We start from the raw sequence: 23,484 nt of genomic DNA, 5'->3' as shown, positions 1-23,484 counted from the left end.
ACCAGGGTTGTGGCTGCTGTTCCCTGGGCCATGTGGAGAGCAGCCCAACGTCCATGGAGTAACCAGCTCCCAGGGCTGAACTGTCACCTGCACATCCCTGCCCTTAAATGTAGCTCCTTGCTTCTTTCCTTAAGCATTTGTGAAGCTGCTTTAGCCCTCTATCTGAGGGTCAGTTTGTTCTATTAAAATCTGACTTAGCCTTATTAAGTTACAGCACACAACAGTTCCATCATTCAAGCACCAACAGGTGCACCAGGGGCAGCTGGCATGAGAATAAGCCACAGCACAACCAGTGGAGCAGCAGCTGCCTCTTTTGCAAGGCTTCCCCCCAGAAAATCTCCTGTACACTGACAGACAGGGCTAAGCAAGTCTTAGAGCTATGCCCTGCCCAGGGACCCATGCCAAGAGGTAGCTTACAGGTGATTGCTTCAAGCACGGTGGGGAAAAAAGGCTTTGATAGAAGGAAAATGGGAGGTAGTTGCTTAACTTTGTTCTAAGAAAGCAAGGGAGGAAAAAAAATCAAGAGGCATGAACCAAGTTATTTATAGGGCCTCAGCCTAGAGGATGTTTCTCAAAGGACTGCTAGACCCTATTGCTTCTCACCATATTGCACATACATGCTTGTGTGGTTTGTCTTTCCAAGAAAACCATGGATCTCAGTTGCTGGGAAAGCAAACAAACAAAAACCAAAACAACATTTCTCCACATACACTGTCAGTCTCATTTTGACACTTCTTCACCACACAACATTAACATGCAGTCACATAACCAGCCCAGGGAAACAGCCTGAAAGACCAGTGTTTCCATCTTTCCTCTCTAAAATCACAGCTTTGGTTAACATATAAGCTTTAGTCCCATTCCATACTACCAACAGAATGGGAGGGCTTCTCTGTAGAAATAAGCAGCTTTAAACCAACCACTGTGAAAAACCCACATACATAGAGACAAATATCTGTTAAAAAAAAATCATATCGTGATAAGACAACATTTTGGGAGTCATCTTAAGCAATTCAATCACTTATAAAGAAAGACCAGCTCTTCAATACTAGCCTCTTTCAGCAAGTTACAGCTTCAACCAGAAGTTGCCATTCAACAACAAAAACGTCAACCAGAAATGTTGTGTTGTGAAAGCATAGAAATGAGATGGCTTAAGGAAAAAAGGCTTTAATTGAGAGACACGAAAAATCCAGACCTCCCTCTCAGAAGTTTTTAATTCCGCTGATAAATCCCATCTCAAGAAGTACCCAACCTGAAAGCACAACTTGGAAATGTATAAACAAAGATCTCTAATAAAATGATCAGCTGCCTTGTCTGCAGGTGAGCAGAGCAACCTGCTTTGCTTCAAACCATTTATAAGTTTCACTTGTTTAAACCCACTGCCCCCATGCTAGTAACCTCTGCATTGCTCAGAGCTCTGATCCTGGGGGGGATGCTCCTCAAAAAAGCTCTATTTTTTGCTTTGTATTTGTTTTCCTTGTATTTCCTGCTCCCTGAGGAAAGAGTGCCCAACACAAGCAAGATCACCATTCCCTCAGAGCGGGACCAGAGAGACCCCAACAGCCAGGGAAGGCTGCCCTGCATCTGTTCAGGCTCTGAATGGAAAAAGTAATTCCCAGACACCCGACACCTCTTGTTATCACTGCATTTGCTTTGTATTTTAAATAGAACATTGTTAATAAACATGCTTTCCATTACTCAAAGCAATTGAGTTTAACTCCTTGGGAGCAGGGCTAAATCCCCAAGGAAAGGTCAAGGTGCAAAGTACTAGCCCCCACTATGCACCACAAGGCAGAGTGACTAGCAGCATGGAGTGCACACCATATAAAACCAAAGCAGAAGCATCAGAACAACTGAGGAGATGTGGACACCGAGCTTAACATTAGCTCTCTCCTACATACAGGCTGTATGCTGACCAAGGGACCAGATCCTTGGCTGGAGAAAAAACAGAAGCTGTTTTTGTGCTACGTGGTGCTTTGCTGTCTCCCAGACCTAAATGGGCTTCTACACAAAGCAATTAAATGTTAAAAAGATGAAGACATCACTCATGTTTGAATGATGTCTAACCTTGAGCCACTGAGTTCAGCTGGGCAGGAAGCAAAGTTTTTCCAGGTGTGCCTGATGTCTCAGGCATTTACTCATCATAGATGTTGTACACAGTGTGCTCCATCCACTGCCCAAGCTCATCTGAGCATCAGGGGCTGTCCAAAAATGTCTCCTCATAACCCTCTCCGCTTGGCTTGCTTTTTTCCTCCTCTCAGGATCTGCTAAACACTCAACACTTCTCCTCCCCACCTACAGCCTAAGAAATTAGTTGTGTCACTCTTCAATAAAACACAAAGGTATGGAAGGTGTTTTAATTACCCTCACAGAATCATATTGTAGGAGGGCTTAGGTTGGAAGGGACCCAAAACCCATCAAGTTCCAACCCCCTGCTTCAGGCAGGGCCACTAACCTCCAGATCTGGTACTAGACCAGGTTGCCCAGGGCCCCATCCAACCTGATCTTGAACACTTCCAGGAATGGAACATCCACAATCTCTAATACTACAGGAGCCAGCATATATACTCACTGACATCTCATAGCTTTAGCTGAAGGCTCTGAAGGTTTGCCATCCATCTGGAAACATCTCCAACACTTTTACATCATAGCAATAAATGCAATTGTCTCCTCTACAATGTCACCTGGGTCTTTCACACATCTTCCAGCTCAAGCACACACTGTGATGGAAAACCCAATAAGAAGCAGCTCAGCAAATGCATCCATCTTCTTTTTGGCAGGCAAATTTGGCTATTTACATCACTGAGCTAATTCAGCTTTCACATTCATCTTCTCTAGTTTAGTACCAAGGCACTAAGAAGCCATGGTACATAGAACACTACTTTCTGAACAAAGTCCATTAACATCATCCTTCCAGTGATGCAAGCCTGCTCCCACACCACATATTTTGCTTTTTCACATAGCTCCTCTCTTAAGGTATTTTATGCCATTATTACCAGAACAATTGTTATACTTGAGCAAATTCTCAATCTAATCTCAGTTTTCAAACCGAGTATGATTAGTATCTTGCTGTAAGCCTTCACTGTTTTTACTGTAGGGAGGCTGACTTCTATAAGGACAGAAGGAAGGGCTAAAACGTGTAATAAAAACAGAATTGTTCCTTAGTAACCTATTATTTCTCATTTGTTTTATCATGAAAAATGCAATACTTCATCTACCTAGGCACGTACATTTATTTCAGAATGAAGACTGAAATGTTGCTGAAAAGGTAAGATTTCACTCCCACATCTACCTTCTAGATTAATTGGCACAGCATGCATCAGCCCACGCTTTATTAGAGCATTAAACTGAACTTTCCATTACTAAAATCTATGGTTTGGGAGGATGGTATAGATTAGTCCATAAACATTTCATTTCTCCACCAATGTAACAACGATGGGTAGCAGCACTCCTAAATCAAACTGTTGTAAAAGAAAGGCTATTGCCAGTCCACTGGAAAGGACTTGCACTACAAAATGAACAAGATAGATTGATAAAATGCAATAAAAGTGTGTCCATATTTCCTCAGTAGCATGAAAAGTATCGCAAGGGTATTGTTCACGTTGATTAAAAGGAACAGTCATGATAACAGGTATTTGTAATTACACTCTAAGACAAATTCATTTCTACTTAGTCTTCAGAGTTTACATGCATTAATCGTGTACAATCTCCCACTGCATGAAGGGCATTTAGTGGCATGGAGAACGGCAGCCAGCAGCACAACCAAGGGAATTCAGCTCCCGCCCAGCCTTGCAACCTTCTGCTGAAGCTCGCTCAGCCTCTTCAAAATCTTTAGGGTGAAACTGTGCAATAAGGAGCATGTTGAGGGACAGGTGGGAACACCAAGTCTTGAGAAGGCCAGTCACAGAAGCAGCACCTCATGGTGGCACCTCATTTATGTTCTCTGCCCACACCTGAAGCAACGCTTTGGTGCTCTGTTCTCTGTACTAACCTGTCCCTTTCTTGCCTTCCTGTTGCATACCCAGCAAGCCACTCTGCCTCTGTTCTACACCAGAAATCATGACAAAGAGCGTGAGTTAGAACAGTTTTTAATCTCTTGAGCATACCTGGCAGGCCATTGCTAGGCAGTACGGTTCATATCTATTTTCCATGAAGGCAGATCCTTAAAAGCATGAGAAGTAAGATAAGTGTATGATTACTTCTAATTCACCACGTCTGGCCCTGCTACTATAGAAACCAAGATATGACAAGTGAACCCTAGGCATCACATGGATGAAATGTGTCTCAAGGCTGCCGTGAAACTTGTGAAGCAGGCCCAGAAGAAAGAAGGTGAAGAAACAAATCAAATGTAGCTGATGTCAGTGGGAAAACCAAATCTCCTCTTGGGAATTGTGGTCTTGAAGCTTGATTCACACTTCTTGTAGGCTTGGAGACTTGCATTGCAGGGAAGGAGCCTTGTGATAAGACATTTCTCTATTTATTTTTAAAATAAAATAAAGTTATTACCTAATCCAAAACCCTTCCTGGAACTGGCATGAGTTTTTGTTTAAAACTGTATACAGCATAGCCACGTTTAGCTTTTCAGTGCAGGATGTAAAGAAAGATAAAATACCAAAGGAAATTCCAGTCAGGCACAGCTGGTAGGAAAACCAGCATAGCACAGAGTTCACAACCTCAAAAACTAGAGCTGTGACAAAACACACGACTGGATATCGCCTTCATTTTGCATGCTCCACACACACTTCAAAGCAGCATGATAGCAATCGCTTCTGCCCACAAGTAGAATGAAGATGGTGATATTTAGTTTCTTAAAACCTAGCTAATTAGCTCCTGATAACAGCGTGACCCTTCTTTGCTGTGCAGTAAGTTACTCACGTCAGAGGGCACAATATATTATTAAATGTTTGGAGAGAGGCTTCAGAAGGTCTGTGGGTCAGTTTTGAAGGCTTTCCAAGAACTGTGATAGAATAAAACCTTAAAATAGCTACTATACATATATAAATCCACTATCCACTCCATCAGTGAAATGCAGAATAGTTTAGACACCGGCATCCCAAAGCAAGTGTCTTCCAGACTTCTTACTCAAGAATCATAAAATGTCTTTTCTTCCTTCAAGGAGAAGCTCTTCCCCCACTAAACAAACTTTATTTTTTTTTTAACCAGAGCTTGGGAAGACACACATTCCACTAAATGCTAAAAGCCCCAACAAAAATAAGTTACCCCTCTTCCCAAGAGAAAGGAATTGCTTCCTTCGCTCTACTTACGGAGGATACGCATATCCTAAACTCAACAAACTGCAGACATATTATGCAACGGAGTAACATGATGGAAAGCACAGCAACAACAGCAGAGTAAAGAAGTCCTAGGCTGCAGCAAGCAAGGACTTGCTCAAATACAACAGCCACAGGAGCAGAAACAAAGGAAAGGCTTACCTTTAGAAGGCCTCATGTACACAGGAATCTCCAGCAAGAACCCCCTGCCTCCACTGCCAACCCTTAAATAAGCTCTGGGAAGGGGTGGATCCTGGTGCCAGCCCTTCTGGTCAATCAGATTAATTGCATGCACCTGAGCTCCCTTGGGTTGGCCCTGCCTTCCCACCAGGTGCTCAATCACTGCTTCAGGCTGTGACTTAGCATTGCCACTACACTATAACACAGCCCACACAACTTGTACCCCAAGGGTAGTCAGGGATTTTAGGCTCCATTTTTCAGTTATTACACTCCTCAGCTCAACCAAATTGAAGTGACAAAAACAAAGTATTTTTCTTATCTTCTCAAATATCAGCTCTTTGGGTTGCTTGCTCAGGAACGCATTTTCTCTGGCTCTTTGTGTGACAAAGAAGGATCCATTTTCTACTCCATGCTACGTAAACACTACAATTTTTCAAGTTGATCTCCTTCACATAAGCAATAGTGCTTATTAACTGCCTCATTAATTTAAGAAGTGCTTTCAGTTCAAAGTTTATTGTCTATAATGTTTATGCCTATCTGAAAAAGCAAAGTTTGCTTTTAAACAACAGTAGATAGCATCATAGAATTGTTTGAGTTGAAAGGGACATTTAAAGGTCACCCAGTCCAACTCCTCTGCAATGAACAGGGACATCTACAGCTAGATCAGATCAATAAAGTCTATTACATTATTTAACTTAGAAGGTTTTCTCTGGTCTATTCTTTCATCATTCAGGAACATCACTGATCTACTGAATGAGGGCTAATGTTACTACTGCATCTTTTGCACGTTTCTGACAGAACAAAAAAATAGAATGAGGTGAACCCATATAGGCTACATCACACGTAACAAGAATACAATTATAAAAGGGCAGAATTTACCTACTTCTTTTGCAAGTTCACAAAGGTTTTCTAAGAAGCTAAAGCAAGAAGGGAGATCAATACCTATATGAACTCTAGCTATAACCCTTAAGATAACCCTACTTCCTACCAGCTAGGATGATATTGCAAACATCCTAATATACCTTTCTACAACTACAACTTCTTAACACCTACACCTTTGTGAGAGTGGTGCTCAGCTAATTCAGGTTCTTGAAAGCTGTGAAGCATTTATTTAAGAAATCCTTTGTTTGCCACTGTGTGTTATACCTGTTACCTTGATCTGCTCAGACCATAGGAACTTCCAATGCCCCACTTCTGCACTGTCCCATTATGGAAGAACCAGCTCTCTCCCAGCACTTTGCTACACTGGGTGTGAGAAAGTTTACTTTTTTATTTGCCTGGACTAATAGGTCCAGCCACAGCTGATCAACAGCTCCTGGCCTCAGAGTCTAACAGTCAGTACAAATCAACTCAAGCACATTTCACGCCACTAATGCTGATCTGTTAGGAACATTTTCGGTTAATGACTGAGTTAAGGTGGATTTCAGCTGAAAACCTGTGGAGGAAACACTGAGTGTATCAGTATGCCAGATATCCAACTAACAGAAGACAGGCTGGCACAGGTATGCATAAGAAGACTTTGCTACAGAGCAACATCTTAGATTGGCAATTCCTTGTTGAACATGGTAGTTTGAAGTTTCACATCAAAAAAGACCTGGAGAAAAAAATACTTGTGTCCCCTAGTGAGACATCATCTCCAGGCTGAGTCATGATCTCTGTTCATGAGACTCTCTATTCCCTCTCCCTTTTGACACCCAACAATTACTGGACTTGACATAAAGGTCTTGGAGGGGTGTGGTGTCTCTCAAGTGCTCCAAGACTCATGCTGAAGGAGCTGAATTTCCTGGTAGGGAAGGCCCACTCATCAGCCACAGCTTCTCTCTCTCTGTCACATCATCTTGCATACACATGACTAACACTGTGTGACCCCAGGCAAATGCACGCTAAGGACAGTCACGTATAGGGAGAAGTAAGCTGAGAGCTCTGCATCTTATTCAAGCTTGTCCTGCACTCTAATGCCAACACAGAAAAGTTGGATGAACACCATACATGCCCCTGATGGGCTGACATGCTTAACTGGCACCTGGACTCTTCCTGAGAAGAAAACAGCACATGAGTTTTAAATAACCTAGTCAGAAACCAAACCTCAAGGGCATTCATATCAGACATGAATAATTTGACAGTTTATTTGCAAGAGACTGAAAGTCTCAAAAGCGAATAAAGAGCTTTGGGATGGGAGGTCAATGGTGTCTCTTGCTGCATGTTCAAAGCTTCTGGTCAGATCCTGCAGTTTGGCTTTACAGACAGTTGTACCATCAAGCACAGCAAGACAGAAGAATACAGAGAACCATAGCTCTTCCAAAAGGAGTTACTTGTAATTGCCCTGCTATTGAAACCAAGTCCAACATACTTAGTCCTGGGGAAGAACACCTTTGCACAGAAGTAACTGCTGCTGCAGGCATAATAGGACTAATGATGTCTTAGCTCAGGAACACAGACAAAACTTGTAGATTACTTATTTAACAGGAAAAAAATAAAGAAAAGCACGTAATGAGATCCTTCTGCTCAATACCTTCATCATTTTTTTCTTGCAGTAGAAAGATAGCAAAGAATACCTCTGAGGAAAGAATTCCTTTCATAGGGCCATTCTCACTTGAATATACTTGTACAGTCTTTGTATTTGGAAAAGATGAACACCAGGGACATTTTGACCAATTCAGAAGAAATTTCATTTCAACTTGTCTTACCCACAGAGCTTTACTTGAACACTTTTTCTCCAGCTAACCCACCACTTTCTCATTTATTCACTTGCATTTTCCAAGGCCATGTGCAATTTTCCAGCAAGATAATGCTTTAAATTACATTCCCTGTAGTAAGCACACTCAACATTGTTCCGAAGAAAGCAAGCACTGAAGAGAACATGGCCCTTTCCAGCTTGAGCAATGACTTATGAACACTGGAAATCATGAAAAAGAACATAAACAGTGACCCAAAATGGGATGTTTAGCCAAATCAATTTGTAACAAAGCCCAAATGTCACAGTGTCCTCGGGTAAGTAGAGACCACTGAACTGGTGCCTTTATGTCATGCTGGCAGCATGGTGAGGTGCTGATATTAGCACTGGGCATCACTGGAGGGTTTTGCTAGATTACTCTGGTGGTTTGCAGTCTCAGAGAAAGTCTGCTGCTAACCACATAACATGAGAGCAGGAGAGCTGCAAGTTGAGGACAGTTTATGACAGTGAAAGTATGGCAACCTGTATCCCTCGTCTGTACTGAAGGTTGTTTGTACCAGAGGTCAGGAAGGATAGACTTCCTCCTCTGTGCCATTTACTGGTACGGTAGACAGCCATACAAAAGAGAAGGCATTAACATAGAGAGGTGGAAATCAAAATCAGACTCCCCCTGTGACCATGCCCACATGATGAATGGAGAGGCAGGGACCAGACCAAGCTGTCACTTAACGCAGAGCGTGCTGTTTCACCACAAAGTCCTTTAAGGCTGTGGTAACAAAGCACAGTCCCAAACTGGAACAGCATCTAGAAGGCCAGCAGCATGTTTTCACTTTCTTCTTTACTTTTCACTTCTTTAGGTACTGGAACAGGCTGCCCAGGGAGGTTGTGGATGCCCCGTCTTGGAGGTGTTCAAAGCCAGGTTGGATGGGGCCCTGGGCAGCCTGGTCTAGCATTAGGTGGGATGGTTGGTGGCCCTGCGTGTGGAAGGGGGGTTGGAGATTCATGATCCTTGAGGTCCCTTCCAACCCTGGCAATTCTGTGATTCTCTGCTGCGGCATCTATTTCTGTCCTATTCTCTGCAAAAGCAACAACAACACGTTGTTCTTAATGTCCAGCTTTTTATTATTTTTTACAACCACGCTTTTTCCCTACTAGAAAAACACGCTATGAAAAATATCACACTGCATTTCCTGACCTCGGGGACAGGCGAAGCCTGGGACAACCTGTGTCACGCCCGGCTGTGAGGCAGCCACGCATGTCCCCGGTCAGGCAGTGCCACCATTTAGCCGTGCCTCTGCTGCCATCTGCTGGCGCACGGTGGAGGTGCGGCATTCCTGACCCAAAGAGGAATTCTGGTTAACTTTACTGCAGGCTCGCACTACAGAAAGACCTGAATTGTAGGAATTGTCTCGGCGGGTTGTTCTATTAACCCAACTGTCATCGTGATGACCGTTGTTTGACGCCGTTTGCTTTTCAGGCAGGGTTCCAGGCGCGCTCACCCTGCGGCGAGCCGAAAGGATTGCTTTCCACACGATTTCCAAACCGCGTTTAAGGAAAAAATGCAAATACTTCTATCATAATCCCGTTGTAAACGGGATGGATTAGCAGGAATTCACAACTTAATCATACCGCTGGGGATTGCGTGCCACGCTCCGGGAAACCCTTCTTTATTACAACGCAGCGAGGACGGGCGCAGCGCCTCGCCGCCGTCCCCGCGCCGGGCACCTCCGTCCCCGCACTGCCCCCCGCCACACCCCGGCGCAAGATGGCGGCGCGGCTGCTTCGCCTGCGCGGGCTCCTGCGGACCGCCGGCCGGAGGGCTTTCTCCTCACAGCCCAGGTCGGCGGGCGCGCGGCGGCGGCGCGAGGGGAGCGGGGCGGCGCTGCGGGGCGGCGCTGGGGGTGGCGGGGCGCGCGTTTGGCGCGGCGTGGGTGCGTTGTTGGGGCTGATGGCGGGGTACGTCGATGCACGGGTGTGTTTCCTATGTGTCTGTGCGGGCGTGCGGAAGCGCTGAGTGCGTGTGCATAAATACGTTCATCTAGTGCTCAGCGTGCGTGTGACGGGAAGGCTGCAGGCCTGAGTACAAACGCGTGATCACACGCACACGCGCGTGTGTGCGTGCAAACGTCTGCGCCCCTGCTTGCACGGAGGCAGCTCGGGTCCAACCCCCAATTCTGCGCCCAGCGGTTCAGCCATCGCCTTGCGGGCTGCCCTTTGCCCCATTTCCTGGCCGTAGGCGATGACGCGGAGTGCTGTGCTGACAGCGGGTGACAGCGGGGCCTGTCCTTGTCCGCACTGCTGCACCAAGGGGTTGTAGGGCCCCAGTGCCCTTGTTCCACCCTTGGACCGTGCCGGCGTGGGGTGCTGGGAGAGCAGCGGCCTTCTGCTGCGTGTCCAGCCGGCCCTGCGCCCTGCTTGAGCAACGGCAGTCTTCGATGTAGCCGAGTACAGCCGTAAGTAGCTTTACAAAAAACCCATGCTTGCTAGGCAGGTGTTTTCCCTTCCTTTTCAAAGGGCTGTAAAATAGGGCGTGCCTGCGTCCAAGCAGATGTTCGCTTCTCTTTCTCAGTCCTGTGCCAACCGAGCAGCACGGCACGAAGCGCCCGGAGCCTTCTTCTGCTAAGCGTCTGACTGACATCGGCACCCGGAGGATCTTCTCGTCCGACCACGATATCTTCAGGGAGAGCGCCAGGAAGTTCTTTCAGGAGGAAGTGCTGCCTTTTCATGCAGAGTGAGATGCCTTTTAAACATTATGGTTTTCTAGATAATTTGTTCCCCCCCCCATCCCCCTCCCATAAGCATTTTCAGGTATTATTCACTATGATATAATAAACAAGACGTTTGTTTTCAATAACAGGACTCGATTGAAACAAACCTGCCTAGAAAATGCATCAAAATTCACGGATCGCTCTGAGCTGGCACCTTTGTTGCAGGCTTGTGAGCAGGACAAATGCAGTTCATAGAGTTGCAGCCAGTGTTTCCCTGCGTGTGCGCTCTCCCGCTGAAGTGGAGGGGGTACATTTTCCGTTGTCTTTTATTAAAAAGACTTCTGGTGTTGCTTTATGATCAGATATTGCGTCTGCTTAAGGTTAATCATGTTCTTGTTTGCTGACACAACTGTTTCTTCAGATGACTGAAACAAGTTGGACTTGGGTTCTTGCATCACTGCAGAGACCTATGAACCATTCTGTTTTCACACCTTTCAAATAAACAAGCAGGCTTCGGGCATAATGTACCAGTTGGCTGGGCCAGCGTGTGGCATCAGTAAACATGGATGAGCATGAGGAGAAAATGCTTTTCTGATTGAGACAGCAGTGATCCTGAAAGTAGGGGGCAAAAGACCCCCTACAAAGGTGGTCTTTGGAGAACATTGGTTAAGGTTTCCAGTGCAGGAGCAGAAGCTCTGGGAGTAAACCTAATGCGAGTGTGACAAGATGCATTATTAACTGTGGATAAAGTGCTGTGGTATAGCTCTGCTGCACACCAGTGCATCTGAGGAGTCTTTCTGACCCAATTTGTCAATCAAATTATTAAAAAATGGCCATTAATGGCCACTCTACTTTCTGATGTGTTGGTGAACTCAGGGTACTATTTGTTAGGGAAGAAGTGATTCTTACGTCTGCAAACTATCAGCAAACAGTCTGCAAACTATCAGCAGACAAGCCTTAGCTGTCTATTCACAAACTTAAAATCACCTTAATTCAGCAGTAGTTTACCAAGGTACAGTACTAAGTGAAAAGGGACTGTTTTTTTAATATATATATATATATATATATTATTCTATATATTTTTGTATTTTATATCAAGGTTACTAATGTATCGGTGCTTTTTTTTCTTAAAAAGCATTTCTCATTGGTAGAATCAAAATCTTTCAGAAATTGATATGTTTATACCCATTTTATGGGAAAATGAGATGTCAGGAAGGTGAGAATCTACTTGTAATTATCCAGATGGTTACGGCTAAACCTCCTAGATCCTGCTCTGGTGCTCAGACCAAGACATAGCACAGCCTTTCGTAACAAGTCATAAAGAGTCATCAGGTTTATATGTTGCAAGACAGGATTCAGATGTGTTATATAGTTGGGATCTGTGTAATGCCAGTGGCATTTGTAAAGAATGGAAAACCTGTTATTAAGCCATCAATTCTTAGCTGGGAAACGTAGTTGTCTCAGCACGCTGTATGCTGTGTTGTGTGCTGCTGAGACTGAAAGCCTCTCTACCAGGCAGTGAAAACTTGCTGTGGGCCCTCTAGCATAAAGCAGCAGCCGTGAAAAATGAGAGATAGCACGTGGAGAATTTGATGGATAACTCTGTTCTTATGTTGTTTACAGGTGGGAGAAGGATGGCCAGGTGAGCAGAGAGCTCTGGGAAAAAGCTGGACAGCAAGGTTTGCTGGGTGTTGCTATTGCTGAGAAACATGGAGGCATTGGAGCGGATATTCTCTCCTCAGCCGTGCTCTGGGAGGAGCAGTAAGTACTAGGCAATTCAGGAAGAGTTGAATTCAAGTTGTCAATAGACTGTTTTTTTGTTTGTTTGTTTTGTTTTTCATAAGATTTCTTCATTGCTTACAGAAATTGGCAACAGTAATTAAAACATGTATAAATCTCTTCAGCTTTATGCCTTTCAGGTGATTGTTTACGTAATAAATGTCATCGTGCTCTACTGTAGTTGAGGGAAGCATTTTGATTAGTCTGGTAGGTTACACAGTAATTTGGCTGTGAAAATACATTCTGTAAATAACAGTGCAAGTGCTACAAGTTCACCTTATGTCCAAGACGTCTGTGCTGTAGGGCTTGCTTCCAGTGTTGGATCTGCATTGTAATGGCGTGAAGTTCAATGTTTAAATTTCTGTAGTGTTTCTGCCTGAGCTGTTTTGTTTTTTTTCCCACTCCCCAGGATGTACGTCAACTGTACTGGCCCAGGATTTAGCCTTCATTCCGATATAGTCATGCCCTACATTGCAAATTATGGCACTGAAGAACAGATCAAACACTTTATTCCTCGGATGGCTGCAGGCAAGTGTATTGGTGCTATTGCCATGACAGAGCCTGGGGCTGGCAGGTAAGCTAAAAGTAAAGACAGATGGTTATAATCTTACTTGCTGTCTACTGATCTCTCAGTGGAAGAAATTAATGAGCATCCTGGTTATGTGGACATCCTAATAACTAGTCAATATCCTAGACTGGGGAGGGCCTCAGACTTGCAGATCACTCTGTTATAGCTTCGCCAATTCAAAATACTTGCTCAGACTCAGTTTCCTTATTGTTTCACAATAGACAAATATGTTTTGTGTTTTCTTTTATGGACTGAGCTTATGGTTAATAATCTGCTTGTCCTGTGAATATACCTTTAATATGAAATGTAATCAGGAGGAAGTTGCATCAGATTGCTTTACTTCATTGGTATTAATTTTTGTTGTGGAACAAAAAGCTGGGTTTTTTGTTGTTGTTGTTTTTTTCCCCTCTGAATCCTTTCAAACAGATAAATGTTGCTCCTTTACTGTCATTGTTGAAGGACAGACAGCACAAATTTTGAGTAGACACAGGTGATCTGGCCAGTTTCCACAACAGAGAGGAACAGGTGAAGAGCAAAACCTTTTGGTGTTGTGCTTCCACAAAGAGTGGATGTTGGCCATGTATTTTTGCAGAGCCTCCTCATTAAGACTGAGCATGTCCAGAAGATGTTTTGTCTAACATTTGCCTTCTAAAGCATATCAGCGTAAGGGGATGCTGATGTTCTGCTATCAGTACTTCATCACACCACCTCCCACAGGCAGATCCGTTAAAGTGGGACCTCATGCTCATGTATGATTGCACACATTTATCATTTCTTTCTGCAGCAGGCTTTTGGTTTCTGTGTTACTGCAAACCATTTTACTGTGTACCATTATCCTCCTGTGCATTTTCACTGACTGCATGTCTCGATGGTGTGAAGTCTACTTTCTGTTGGGTAGCACTCAAGATACAAATTACAGCATCTGGAACAGTTCCTTGAAGGGTCTTTTGAATTCCATTCTAGTGACTTGCAAGGAGTACGGACTTATGCAAAAAAAGATGGAAGTGACTGGATTCTTAATGGGAGTAAGGTAAGCAAGTACATGTGTATGTCACTCGTAGCCATTCAGAGCTGGAGGCACTCAGGGAGAGATGTATACCAAAATCAGTGTCTCCCACTTGTCCTTTCTTTTCTTTTTTTGCCAGTTTTTTTTTTTTTTTTTTTTATATAGACTTATTCCTGTTTTTGACTATTTATGGGAAACAGGTTCTTTTTATAATACTTAAATAATCTTATCTAAAGACTTTCTTTTTACATGAACTGGAAGAAGTCCTATATTGTAAAAGTAGAACCAGTTTCTTATTGCTGAAATTGAACACTAAAGTATGTATGCTACCAGTGTTAAACTTTATGTGGCCTGAGAAAAGGTGTGCTGCAGTGCAGGCTGTGAAATCTGTTCAGGAGCTCGTATTAGGAGAATGACATTAGATGCTGTGTGTATGCTTTCAAGCTATTACAGAGTTGGTGTGTACAAGTAAATTTGTAGGTACAGATGTCTGTAAACGTATTTGCTCATTACGTGTGGTTGAAGTCAAGCAGGAGACATTGCTTATTTCTTTTGGTGGTGTTAGGATGAGTCATTTTGACAAGTGGATAGATCACTCTGCAGAACTCTTTCAAGCAGTTGTTAGTAGAGGCCATCAGTGGTTTTGCATTTTATACCTTGCTAGTTTACTATAAAAGAGAACCTTTTTTCATTTGATGTCTACATCTGATATCCTTCCTTCTTTAGCAGGGAGCAGACAAAAGAAAAAAGATCTGTGTATTTTTTCACTTCACAATTGTCACCACACAATGCCTCTCAAATTATGTAATTTCCTCTTAGCACTTAAGACTTCCTGAATTATTAAAATGCTTCTGGACACTTAAACCTTGCCTTTCAGTTTACCTGTGAAAGCATCCACACGCTGTTGGTTTTCTTTGTACTGCTTGATGATCTGTTCTAATTTCTATCCACCTAGCTTGTTGCAGTATTCCAAGCTGTGTTGGTTTTTGTTTGTTTGTTTTTACAGACCTTCATCACTAATGGTTGGATGTGTGACGTGGTGATTGTGGTTACGGTTACAAACCGAGAGGCTCGATCTCCTGCTCATGGAATCAGCCTTTTTCTGGTGGAAAATGGAACAAAAGGTTTCACCAAAGGACGCAAGCTGCAAAAAATTGGCCTGAAAGCTCAAGTAAGTTCATGTGACCTGTAATTCATAGTAGACTTTGAGGAAGTCTGAAATTGCTCAATGCCTGGCACTAGCCTAATAAAGAGAAAATGAAACCGTTATATTATTTTAATACTTAAGCCTTAGAGCATAAAAATTACACATACAAAGTATGTATATTGAGTTTTCGTTTGGAAGTCTGAAGTACATGATGTGCAAGGAGAAGCTGGCAGCTGGATTCCTTCACTCTTCCAAAAAAGCTTGGAAGAATGGGATTGTATTTCTGTCTTCAGCTACCTGTAGAAATGGAGCAGCACAGTTGAAGGGTGGCAAGGGACACAATTTAAATTGAGGAAACTCTTAAGTTGGTTATTAAGAAAAACCACCATAAGAGTGAATAATGCTGGAACCAGGGGCTCAGAGCAGTTGTAGGGCCTCCCACTTGGAAGCATCAGGAAGTGAAACCGGACAAGATCTTCAGCTGCTGATGGTGCTTTGAGTGCTTTGTCCAATCTTTGAGGGGATGGACAACCTCAGAAGGACCCTCCCAACCTAAATGACTTAACATGACAAAATGAAAAAAACGGGGAAAAAAAGTGGAATGCAGAGGTGAAAACGTCAGACTATAAACTGTCCTTTAAAATCTTCTTAGGACACGGCAGAGCTGTTTTTTGAAGATGTGCGGTTGCCAGCAAGTGCCTTGCTTGGGAAAGAGAACAAAGGTTTCTATTATTTGATGGCAGAGCTCCCTCAGGTAAGAGCAGTGAGAATGTTTGCTATCTCTGGGAAGAACACGGACACACAATTTTTTTATCACTGCGAGAATGTTGGAGGTGATGGATCTTGGAGAGCCGCGTGTGGCTCAGGGTAGCTCTGAGCAGCATGCTGTTGATACTTCTGCTTTTTACCTGAAGTGTGCTGCTTCCGGTGCTAAAAAGCCAAATTCTTTCAGCATTGGCAACAGTGTTGACATCTCACTTGTTCAAAGTCAGCAACCCAGCTATTGAAGAACCCGAGCTTAGATTAAAGAAGACGTCAGTGCTTTTTTTTTTTGTATATTTCTACCATGGAACCATTTCTCATAGCAGACGGTGTTCAGCTTGGAAGACTTTGCATTTGGCATTCTCTTCAAAGAAAAAAGCAAACACTGCTGTCTTAGCTTTTCTACTTGTTGAAGCGTATTAAAGATGTAAGAAATTATTTCCTTATCCATAAAGCAAAGTAAATAAATAGTTACCCAGATACCTTGCTAGTGAAAATAACAAAGATTGACTTGCTGAAGTTTTGGAATGATCTGGGAGGAAGAAGGGGCAACGTGTGTTTTCAGAACCTGACTGTGCTTTGTCCAAACTCTGACTGCCTCATCTGGTAGAGATCATGTTTATTTAATTTTAGGCTGTGAGTAAACGTGAGAAAATAAGAAACCTGATTAAAGGAAATCTGCTGCTGCTTTAAAGAAACAAATGCAATTGCAAGCAGGTTCAATGGGATGCATCAGCTAAAAGTGCTAAAAGCAATTGTTTTGTACTTTGTTTATCAACGCGTTTTGTTGAAGAAAGGGAAGAAAAACAGCCAGTGTTCTGATGTAGGTTTTCTTTTTTAAGAAGTATCCTACTGAAATTATTAAATGTAGGATTTTTTTTTTTTTTTTTTTTAAACTGAGCAGTTAAAACTGATAATAAAACAGATTTTGATGTTAAGCTTTCAATCAGTAAGAGTCCTGTGGTTGACACGTATCTTTTACTGGGACGATGTTCCACCAGAAGAATTACCAAGAAGCCTTAAAAATGGGCTTTAGACATTGAAACGTTTGGCCCAGTCACTAATTTCAGTAATGCAGTATGTCTGGTTTGATCTCTAATGTGACTTCTGCCTCCCTCCCTTAATGAGCAACACTGAACATCTGTTTCCCAATTGTGTATTTGCATATGTGCATCTGATGAACAGAAGTGTAAGACTCACTACTGGATTCTGTGTTTCTAAAGGAAAGACTGCTGATTGCTGATATGGCTCTTGCCAGCTGTGAATTCATGTTTGAGGAAACAAGGAATTATGTGAGGCAAAGAAAAGCTTTTGGGAAGACAGTTGCACACTTGCAGGTGAGTCTGAACAGGGAGACTTGTAAAGCAGATGCACATTGATGTACATTTGTATATGTGTAATGTCAAGCAAGAAGAGGTCACTGGACTTTAGTAAAGGACTGCTCTTGGAGGCTTTGTTGTTGCCCTGTGGCTGCTGTTTCTCTTCATTCCCAGTGTTTTCAAAAACCACAAATGACAATGCTTGTATTTTAACGATAAGGAATCCTACAGCAGTAATGCTTTTGGAAGGAAAATACGCAGGCAGAAACTACTGGCATTGTGCTGGTCATACTCTTAGGCTTGCATTTTACCATCAGAAGCCACTAATCACAGTATGTTTTCACTGCTTGCATTTCTGTATCTACTTGAAGTCCTGTAGACTGCAGAGGAGCGTGGTGTGTGTGAAGCTATGTCATCCATCTCCCTGCATGTAATGCACTGCAACAGCATGATCTTTATGAGACTGACACCGTGATGGTCCCCAAGCAGTGACCTTGGTGCCTGAATAGCTGCAAAAGTGTTTATGTCCAGCTTTATGGGTATTATAATGAGATTCCTCACCTACCAGGTAGATGGGTATTCAAGTGATTGCATTGTAAAACTGTTGGATCATTCTTTGTAAATATGACTTCCCCATGATAGTAGTGGTTAAATTGTATTTTGAGGCATACCTACACTACCTAATTGCTGTCATAAAGCACAGTAACACGGAAAGAAACATTTGCTATTACAATTTTCCTGAAAACCACATAATCTATTAGGCCTGAAACCTACCAGGCACCTGTATGTTTGATTTGTAGGATAGGAATTGCTTGTGTACATTACAGGATGTTAGCTTTTTGATTTTGATACACTTCAGAAAAAAATGGAACTGGAATATTTTTGTTTTTTTTTCTTTTGAGAGTTCCTTTGTCAAAATTGAATCTTTAATTGTTCTGAGCAGCAGCAGAATTGAGCTCTGTAGGAGCTAGAATGTTAGGTATCCAGGAGCTATGATCTTTATTTCTTTTTGAACTTAACATCTAGGAACAGCGGAATTTAATATGTCCAGTGAGCAGCTATAGCACAAAAGGAATATTTTAAGTTTATTTATGTAGGTGTGGAATGCTCTCTAACTGTAGTAGTTCACTGTGCAGAGACCTCCAAAATAATATTGTTTTTTAGGATAACCCATTCCCAAACACCAGGAGGCCAATAATATTAATAAAGTACAGTATTTTTGGAAAAAAAAAAATCCATCCCTGCATACCTTCTTAGTTCCTTCTCACACTTGAATGTAATCAAAAATCCTTTCTAATTAGGCCTGCCTTGCCTAATTTAATTAGTTGTGCTAAATGTTTACAGAGTTGGGAATCAATTATATTAATTTTGAAGGAAAGCAAAAAGGCCTTTTCTGTAGGTGTCTAGAACTGTGATATCAGGAAAAATTTCTGTTCCTAAGAGGTGATTTTTATCCCCTTCCTACCAGAACTGCCAGCAGGCAGTGATATGCTGCCTTACCTGGCTTTAGGTACCCTTCATAATGGGCTTCACCTGCCAGGCTGCACTGAGTGAAAAGGGGTTGTATTGGACCAGATATACGTAGGCTGCTCCGAATGTAATGCCTGCTGTCTTTTCATGGTAACTACAACAGGTACAGTCAGCCACAGGTCGGATGTGCCTGATCTAAAACATCTCTTTCAATGTGACATAACTCGGCATCAGAAAACTTCCTTTGTTTTTGCTCAAAATATTTTGCACATCACTTAAACTCTGAAGAACTGAATGCTCAGCAAATGCAGCCAATGCAGAATGACGTGTTACTAACTCTGCTGGAAGCACATTCTCCCACAAGAGAGAAAAGACAGTAGCAGAGCTCCCAGCACCTCCTCCTCTGCACTCTCCAGGAATTTGTTTTCAGGCATTTGGGGGGTTCCCCATGATGTCATGTTTTGAGTTGTTTGGCAAGTTAAAGAGCAGTAATTTTCCTTAATAAGACTGGTAGAGATGTAATTGCATGGAAAACAAACTGCATTTAGATGTAAAGATACAAAGCTGTTTGAAATAGTGATTTCCAACAGAAATGCTTCTAGAAGATGCTTCCCTTTCAACTTCAAACACAGCTTTTAACAGTACTACTTCTGCTCTTTCTTTCCTCTGCTTCCTCTGTCCGCTTCCAAAATAAGACGGTGCAGCACAAGTTGGCAGAAATGAAAACGAACATTTGTGTGGGCCGAGCTTTTTTGGACAACTGTTTGGAGCTGCACTCAGAAAAACGCCTGGACTCCCCCACAGCTTCTATGGCAAAGTACTGGTATGTAGTTAAAGTAATTTGGAAGTGTTACTTATATGATCTTGACAGGAGTCTAGTAATAAAAGCACTGAACTGCTCAGATTTAAACAAAAGATAAAATTACTGTCTGATTAATAACAACATTGTTGGTTTCTAAGAGAGGCCTTTAGCTTTAACTTCAGTGGAGCAATCAACATTGGCCTTAGTTGTTTTGAAAACCAGTTCTGGTTAAAAGATCAGTTTCAAAGCAGTAGCACACTTTTAAAATAGGCTTCCATTAATAATCAGATCAGCTTCAAATACAAGCGAGCATTTCATAGGTATTTGGAAAAAGCAGATTTTAGTATAATAATAAAAAAATAATATATATGTATTTAATCACAAGGATCTAGAACCCTTTTAGTTAACATTATTTAGCTTTAATAGCTGTTTGGCCCAGCCACTTTTTGAAGCTGTTTGGTTTCGGGAAGAAATAGTTGGCTACAGCTATTGCTGTAATTGAGACTAAACAGTTCATTCCTTTATTGGCCAGAACTCCTCCTCCCTTCTCCCTCCACACTTGGTGGAGTTATCTGTTAACTGGGGCTTAACCAGGGAAATCTGGAAGACTAAAGGCATCCAAGAGATGTGTCACAAGAATTTGTGATCTGTGTAGTTTTGTTCTGCTCGCAAAGATAGGAGAAAAAGTATGCCAGACATTAAGAAATAGCTTAAGGAAGACAGAGGTTTTTCAGATTCTAAATTTTGAGAAATAAATGTTGAGGTAATATGTAGAAAATACTGAGGGACTTCAGTGAGAATCTTTACAGTGAAAGGAAGGATTTTGTTCGAATGCTATTTCTGGCACTACTTACCTAGAAGTACCAGGTACGTAAGCAGAGGCATTCTGCTCTGAGGAGGAGGAAACAGCTAGCGTGCCATCTCAGATGTAGACTTACTTCCTCAAAAGATTTTCCAAAGTAAGGAATTTGAAACTCCCCCCACCCACCCGAATATTAGACCACAGTTTGTTGTGGATTTCCCCGTTCCTAAAAGCGTTCCTGTGGCTCTGTTCCATAAATCCCTTAGATGGTTTAGAAGGTGCTTGAATGCAGAATTGCTAATGTTTCAGGAGATACTATTTGTTCTGCTTATAACCTGTTGCGCAGACAGTGACTTGAGTCAGAGGTGTGGTGACTTCACAATGTAGTGTTAGTATCTCCCTCCTGATACCTTGTGAAAGGTCTGTGCTCCTCACTTTGTGATGACCGATTATATTATACAGCTAAGTCCAAAAGTATGTTTGAGGGACAGTTGAAGTAACTCACTGTTGCATATTTAAAATTGATACGCTAAGAATTTAACAGGGAGAATAGCATGGAATAAGGGACTCTTGCATTCTTTCATGAAAAGCAGTTGACTTAAATGGTCATCATCTTCTGTTGCCACTCTGAAGTTCTGTTTTGTTGGGGTTTTTTTGCTTTTTTTTTTTTTTTTTTTCACTTCACTTCTGCTTGAACTTTCAGTGCAATTAAAACCCTATGCGTTCTTTTGTCTGATTTTTCTTGACTGAAATAATGTGAAGTGTGTAGCTTTCCAGAGGCTGAGATGCAGGACAACTTCAAACAGCATGTTTTCAGTCATCTTCTAGAGAGATGGTTTAAGAAAGAATGCTTAAGAAAAAAAAAAAAAGTTTAATCATAGAATAAATGAGGAGTTTGCAGTGAGCAGACCTGCTTAAGAATTAAAGTACTTTTGAGAATAGAAAGCAATAAAATATTTTGAGGAAAATAAAGTATTCCGTGATGATGGTTATATTCAAAGAGCCCTGAACAGAAGGGCTTGATAAGAAGGATATACCAACATGCTTTACAAAAGAAGTTTTTTGGCTGGTGAGGAAGGTAAACACGCTTCTTTGTTTTGAAAGCTTCCGTTCTCTGAAAGCTGTTCCACATAGAGAACAAATCGTAATGCTTTTCATTTCAGCGCGTTTTTCATCGTGGACGAAGAAAAGTCTCTCACAATGGAAGTATTTGAATGGCCAATGCTTTAGATTGGTTATATGGGAGAAAAAAAAAACATTGCGGTGTATTTTAGTCTTGTTAGCTTATCTGTATCTGTTAGTTTTTCATAGCATGCACCCTTCTAAAAACAAATTTCTTCTTGACCATTTAAGGGCGTCTGATCTCCAAAACAGCGTAGCAACTCAGTGTGTGCAAATGCACGGAGGCTCGGGGTACATGTGGGAGTATCCAATTGCAAAGTAAGTGCACCGTTTCAGACCTGACTGGTGAAGGATTGCTAGCCAAATAAAATGCGGCCCTTCTTACATCTACTCGTCAGTTGTTTTGTGTTAGTGCTGATTGACTGTTCCTTTTCTCATCGTGTTTATTGAAAGGCAATCATCTGTACAGATGTCTTTAATAGTTCGTGGTATACGGAACCATAGAATGGCTTGAGTTGGAAGCGACCTCAGAAATCATCTATTTCCAGTCTAAGATGACTTAATTTTTTCTTTTAGTGTATGTTTCATTGCCAGAATAACAGAGGTAGAGCTTCTTATTTACCAAAATGAAACATTTTTTAAAATAAATAGAAGTCACACAAAAAAAACAAAACGGGATTGCTGGGCAGTTGTCATAAGCAGATAGTTGGAGTTCTTTTTTTAAACTGACAGTTCTAGATGTATTTACAGAGCATGAAAAGTTGCTTTAAAATAACTATTTATGGCTGGTGTGAAGAAAATGAGCACTTGCTGTTTTGGTGGTATGTGTATGCTGAGGAATCCTTCATTGAATCTTTCCTTTTTTTTTCCCCTCAGAGCTTTCGTGGATGCCCGTGTTCAGCCCATCTATGGTGGCACCAATGAGATTATGAAGGAGCTGATCGCCAGAGAAATTGTCAGTGACAACTAGGGCAGGTGCTGGCTGCATGGAGAACCTTCCCGAGCACTTTTATAGTAATACATGACATAAGATCAGACATCAGAATGTAAGTAAAGGAGACGGATGTAGTATATCGTACTCTTTCAAAGGAGAGAAGCCTGTTTAAGTGTTAGCAACGAGGGTGTTCCTAAGGAGGATTTCTAATGTTTAAATTGAAAGTTCATTAAATATATTTGGATGACTGTTCCCGTGGGCTGTTCGTGAAAGGGGTATTATGGGTAACCAAATGCCATTACATTGATTGTGCCCTTTGCTGTTTGGGATTAAATCTTGCCTCCACAGAAGCCAGTTTGTGAGGGATGAGTGGGAGCAGAACGCTGGTGTGCGGGGGGAGGCCTTGTCACTGTTCATACACGGCTGTCACCGCTGTGGGGAGGGCGAGATGCGCTTAACCTCTGTGCCTTACTGTAACCGGCGTTTTGGACACCTGTAATAAAGCGTTTCTGCGTGCTCGGCTGTGTCACTTCGCACCTCGGTGCCGGGGAGCAGCGGGGCGCCTCTGTGGGGGCGCGTCGGCGCTGCGCTCCCCGCCGGGGGCTGACTGAGGTGTCTGCAGGCGGGGGCTGCGCGGGGCCCGGCTCGGAGCCGAAAGGGCGGGAGCTTTCTTCCGCCGCTTTTCCGTCGGCGATCGCTCGGCGGGGCACGGCGCGTCCCCGTCGGCACGGCGCGGCTCGGCCGGCGCGAGGGCGCGCACGGCGGGCGGGTCGTCCCCGCAGCCCCGCCAATGGCGGCCGGCCCGGCCCCGCCCCCGGGAGCGGCAGATTGGCCGCGTCCCGCCCCTCGGCGGCGGGCAGACCCCGCCCCGGGGACGCGCCGCGCTTTAGCTGGGCGCGGACTGTTCAACCGCGGCAGTGGGAGCCGCGCCGGGCGCCGCGCCG

At 42.9% G+C, this 23,484-nt stretch overlaps 1 protein-coding gene across 1 annotated transcript; it reads left to right on the top strand.

The window, feature by feature from the left end:
• The first annotated feature begins 9,801 nt into the window (after positions 1-9,801).
• Positions 9,802-23,056, top strand: ACADL (acyl-CoA dehydrogenase long chain). Its single transcript, XM_031604363.2, has 11 exons — positions 9,802-9,960; positions 10,691-10,852; positions 12,453-12,590; positions 13,018-13,182; positions 14,140-14,206; positions 15,189-15,353; positions 15,982-16,083; positions 17,315-17,428; positions 19,576-19,703; positions 21,838-21,924; positions 22,483-23,056. Exons 1-11 carry the CDS (start codon positions 9,887-9,889, stop codon positions 22,574-22,576), a joined length of 1,296 nt encoding a protein of 431 aa, XP_031460223.1. The 5' UTR covers positions 9,802-9,886; the 3' UTR covers positions 22,577-23,056.
• Positions 23,057-23,484: the final 428 nt, after the last annotated feature.

The sequence above is a fragment of the Phasianus colchicus genome, chromosome 7, assembly GCF_987193195.1.
Source record: "Phasianus colchicus chromosome 7, bPhaCol1.hap1.1, whole genome shotgun sequence".
NCBI lineage: Eukaryota > Metazoa > Chordata > Aves > Galliformes > Phasianidae > Phasianus > Phasianus colchicus.
The sequence above is the reverse complement of the archived record's forward strand: the minus strand, read 5'-3'. Positions and strand labels throughout refer to the sequence as shown.

Excerpts from the sequence above, each read along its gene's own strand:
- ACADL (XM_031604363.2), top strand. The coding sequence starts at position 9,887 with ATGGCGGCGCGGCTGCTTCGCCTGCGCGGGCTCCTGCGGACCGCCGGC. Across the intron at positions 14,207-15,188 it reads GGATTCTTAATGGGAGTAAG|ACCTTCATCACTAATGGTTG; the intron begins GTAAGCAAGTAC and ends TTGTTTTTACAG. Across the intron at positions 19,704-21,837 it reads GCTTCTATGGCAAAGTACTG|GGCGTCTGATCTCCAAAACA; the intron begins GTATGTAGTTAA and ends TGACCATTTAAG.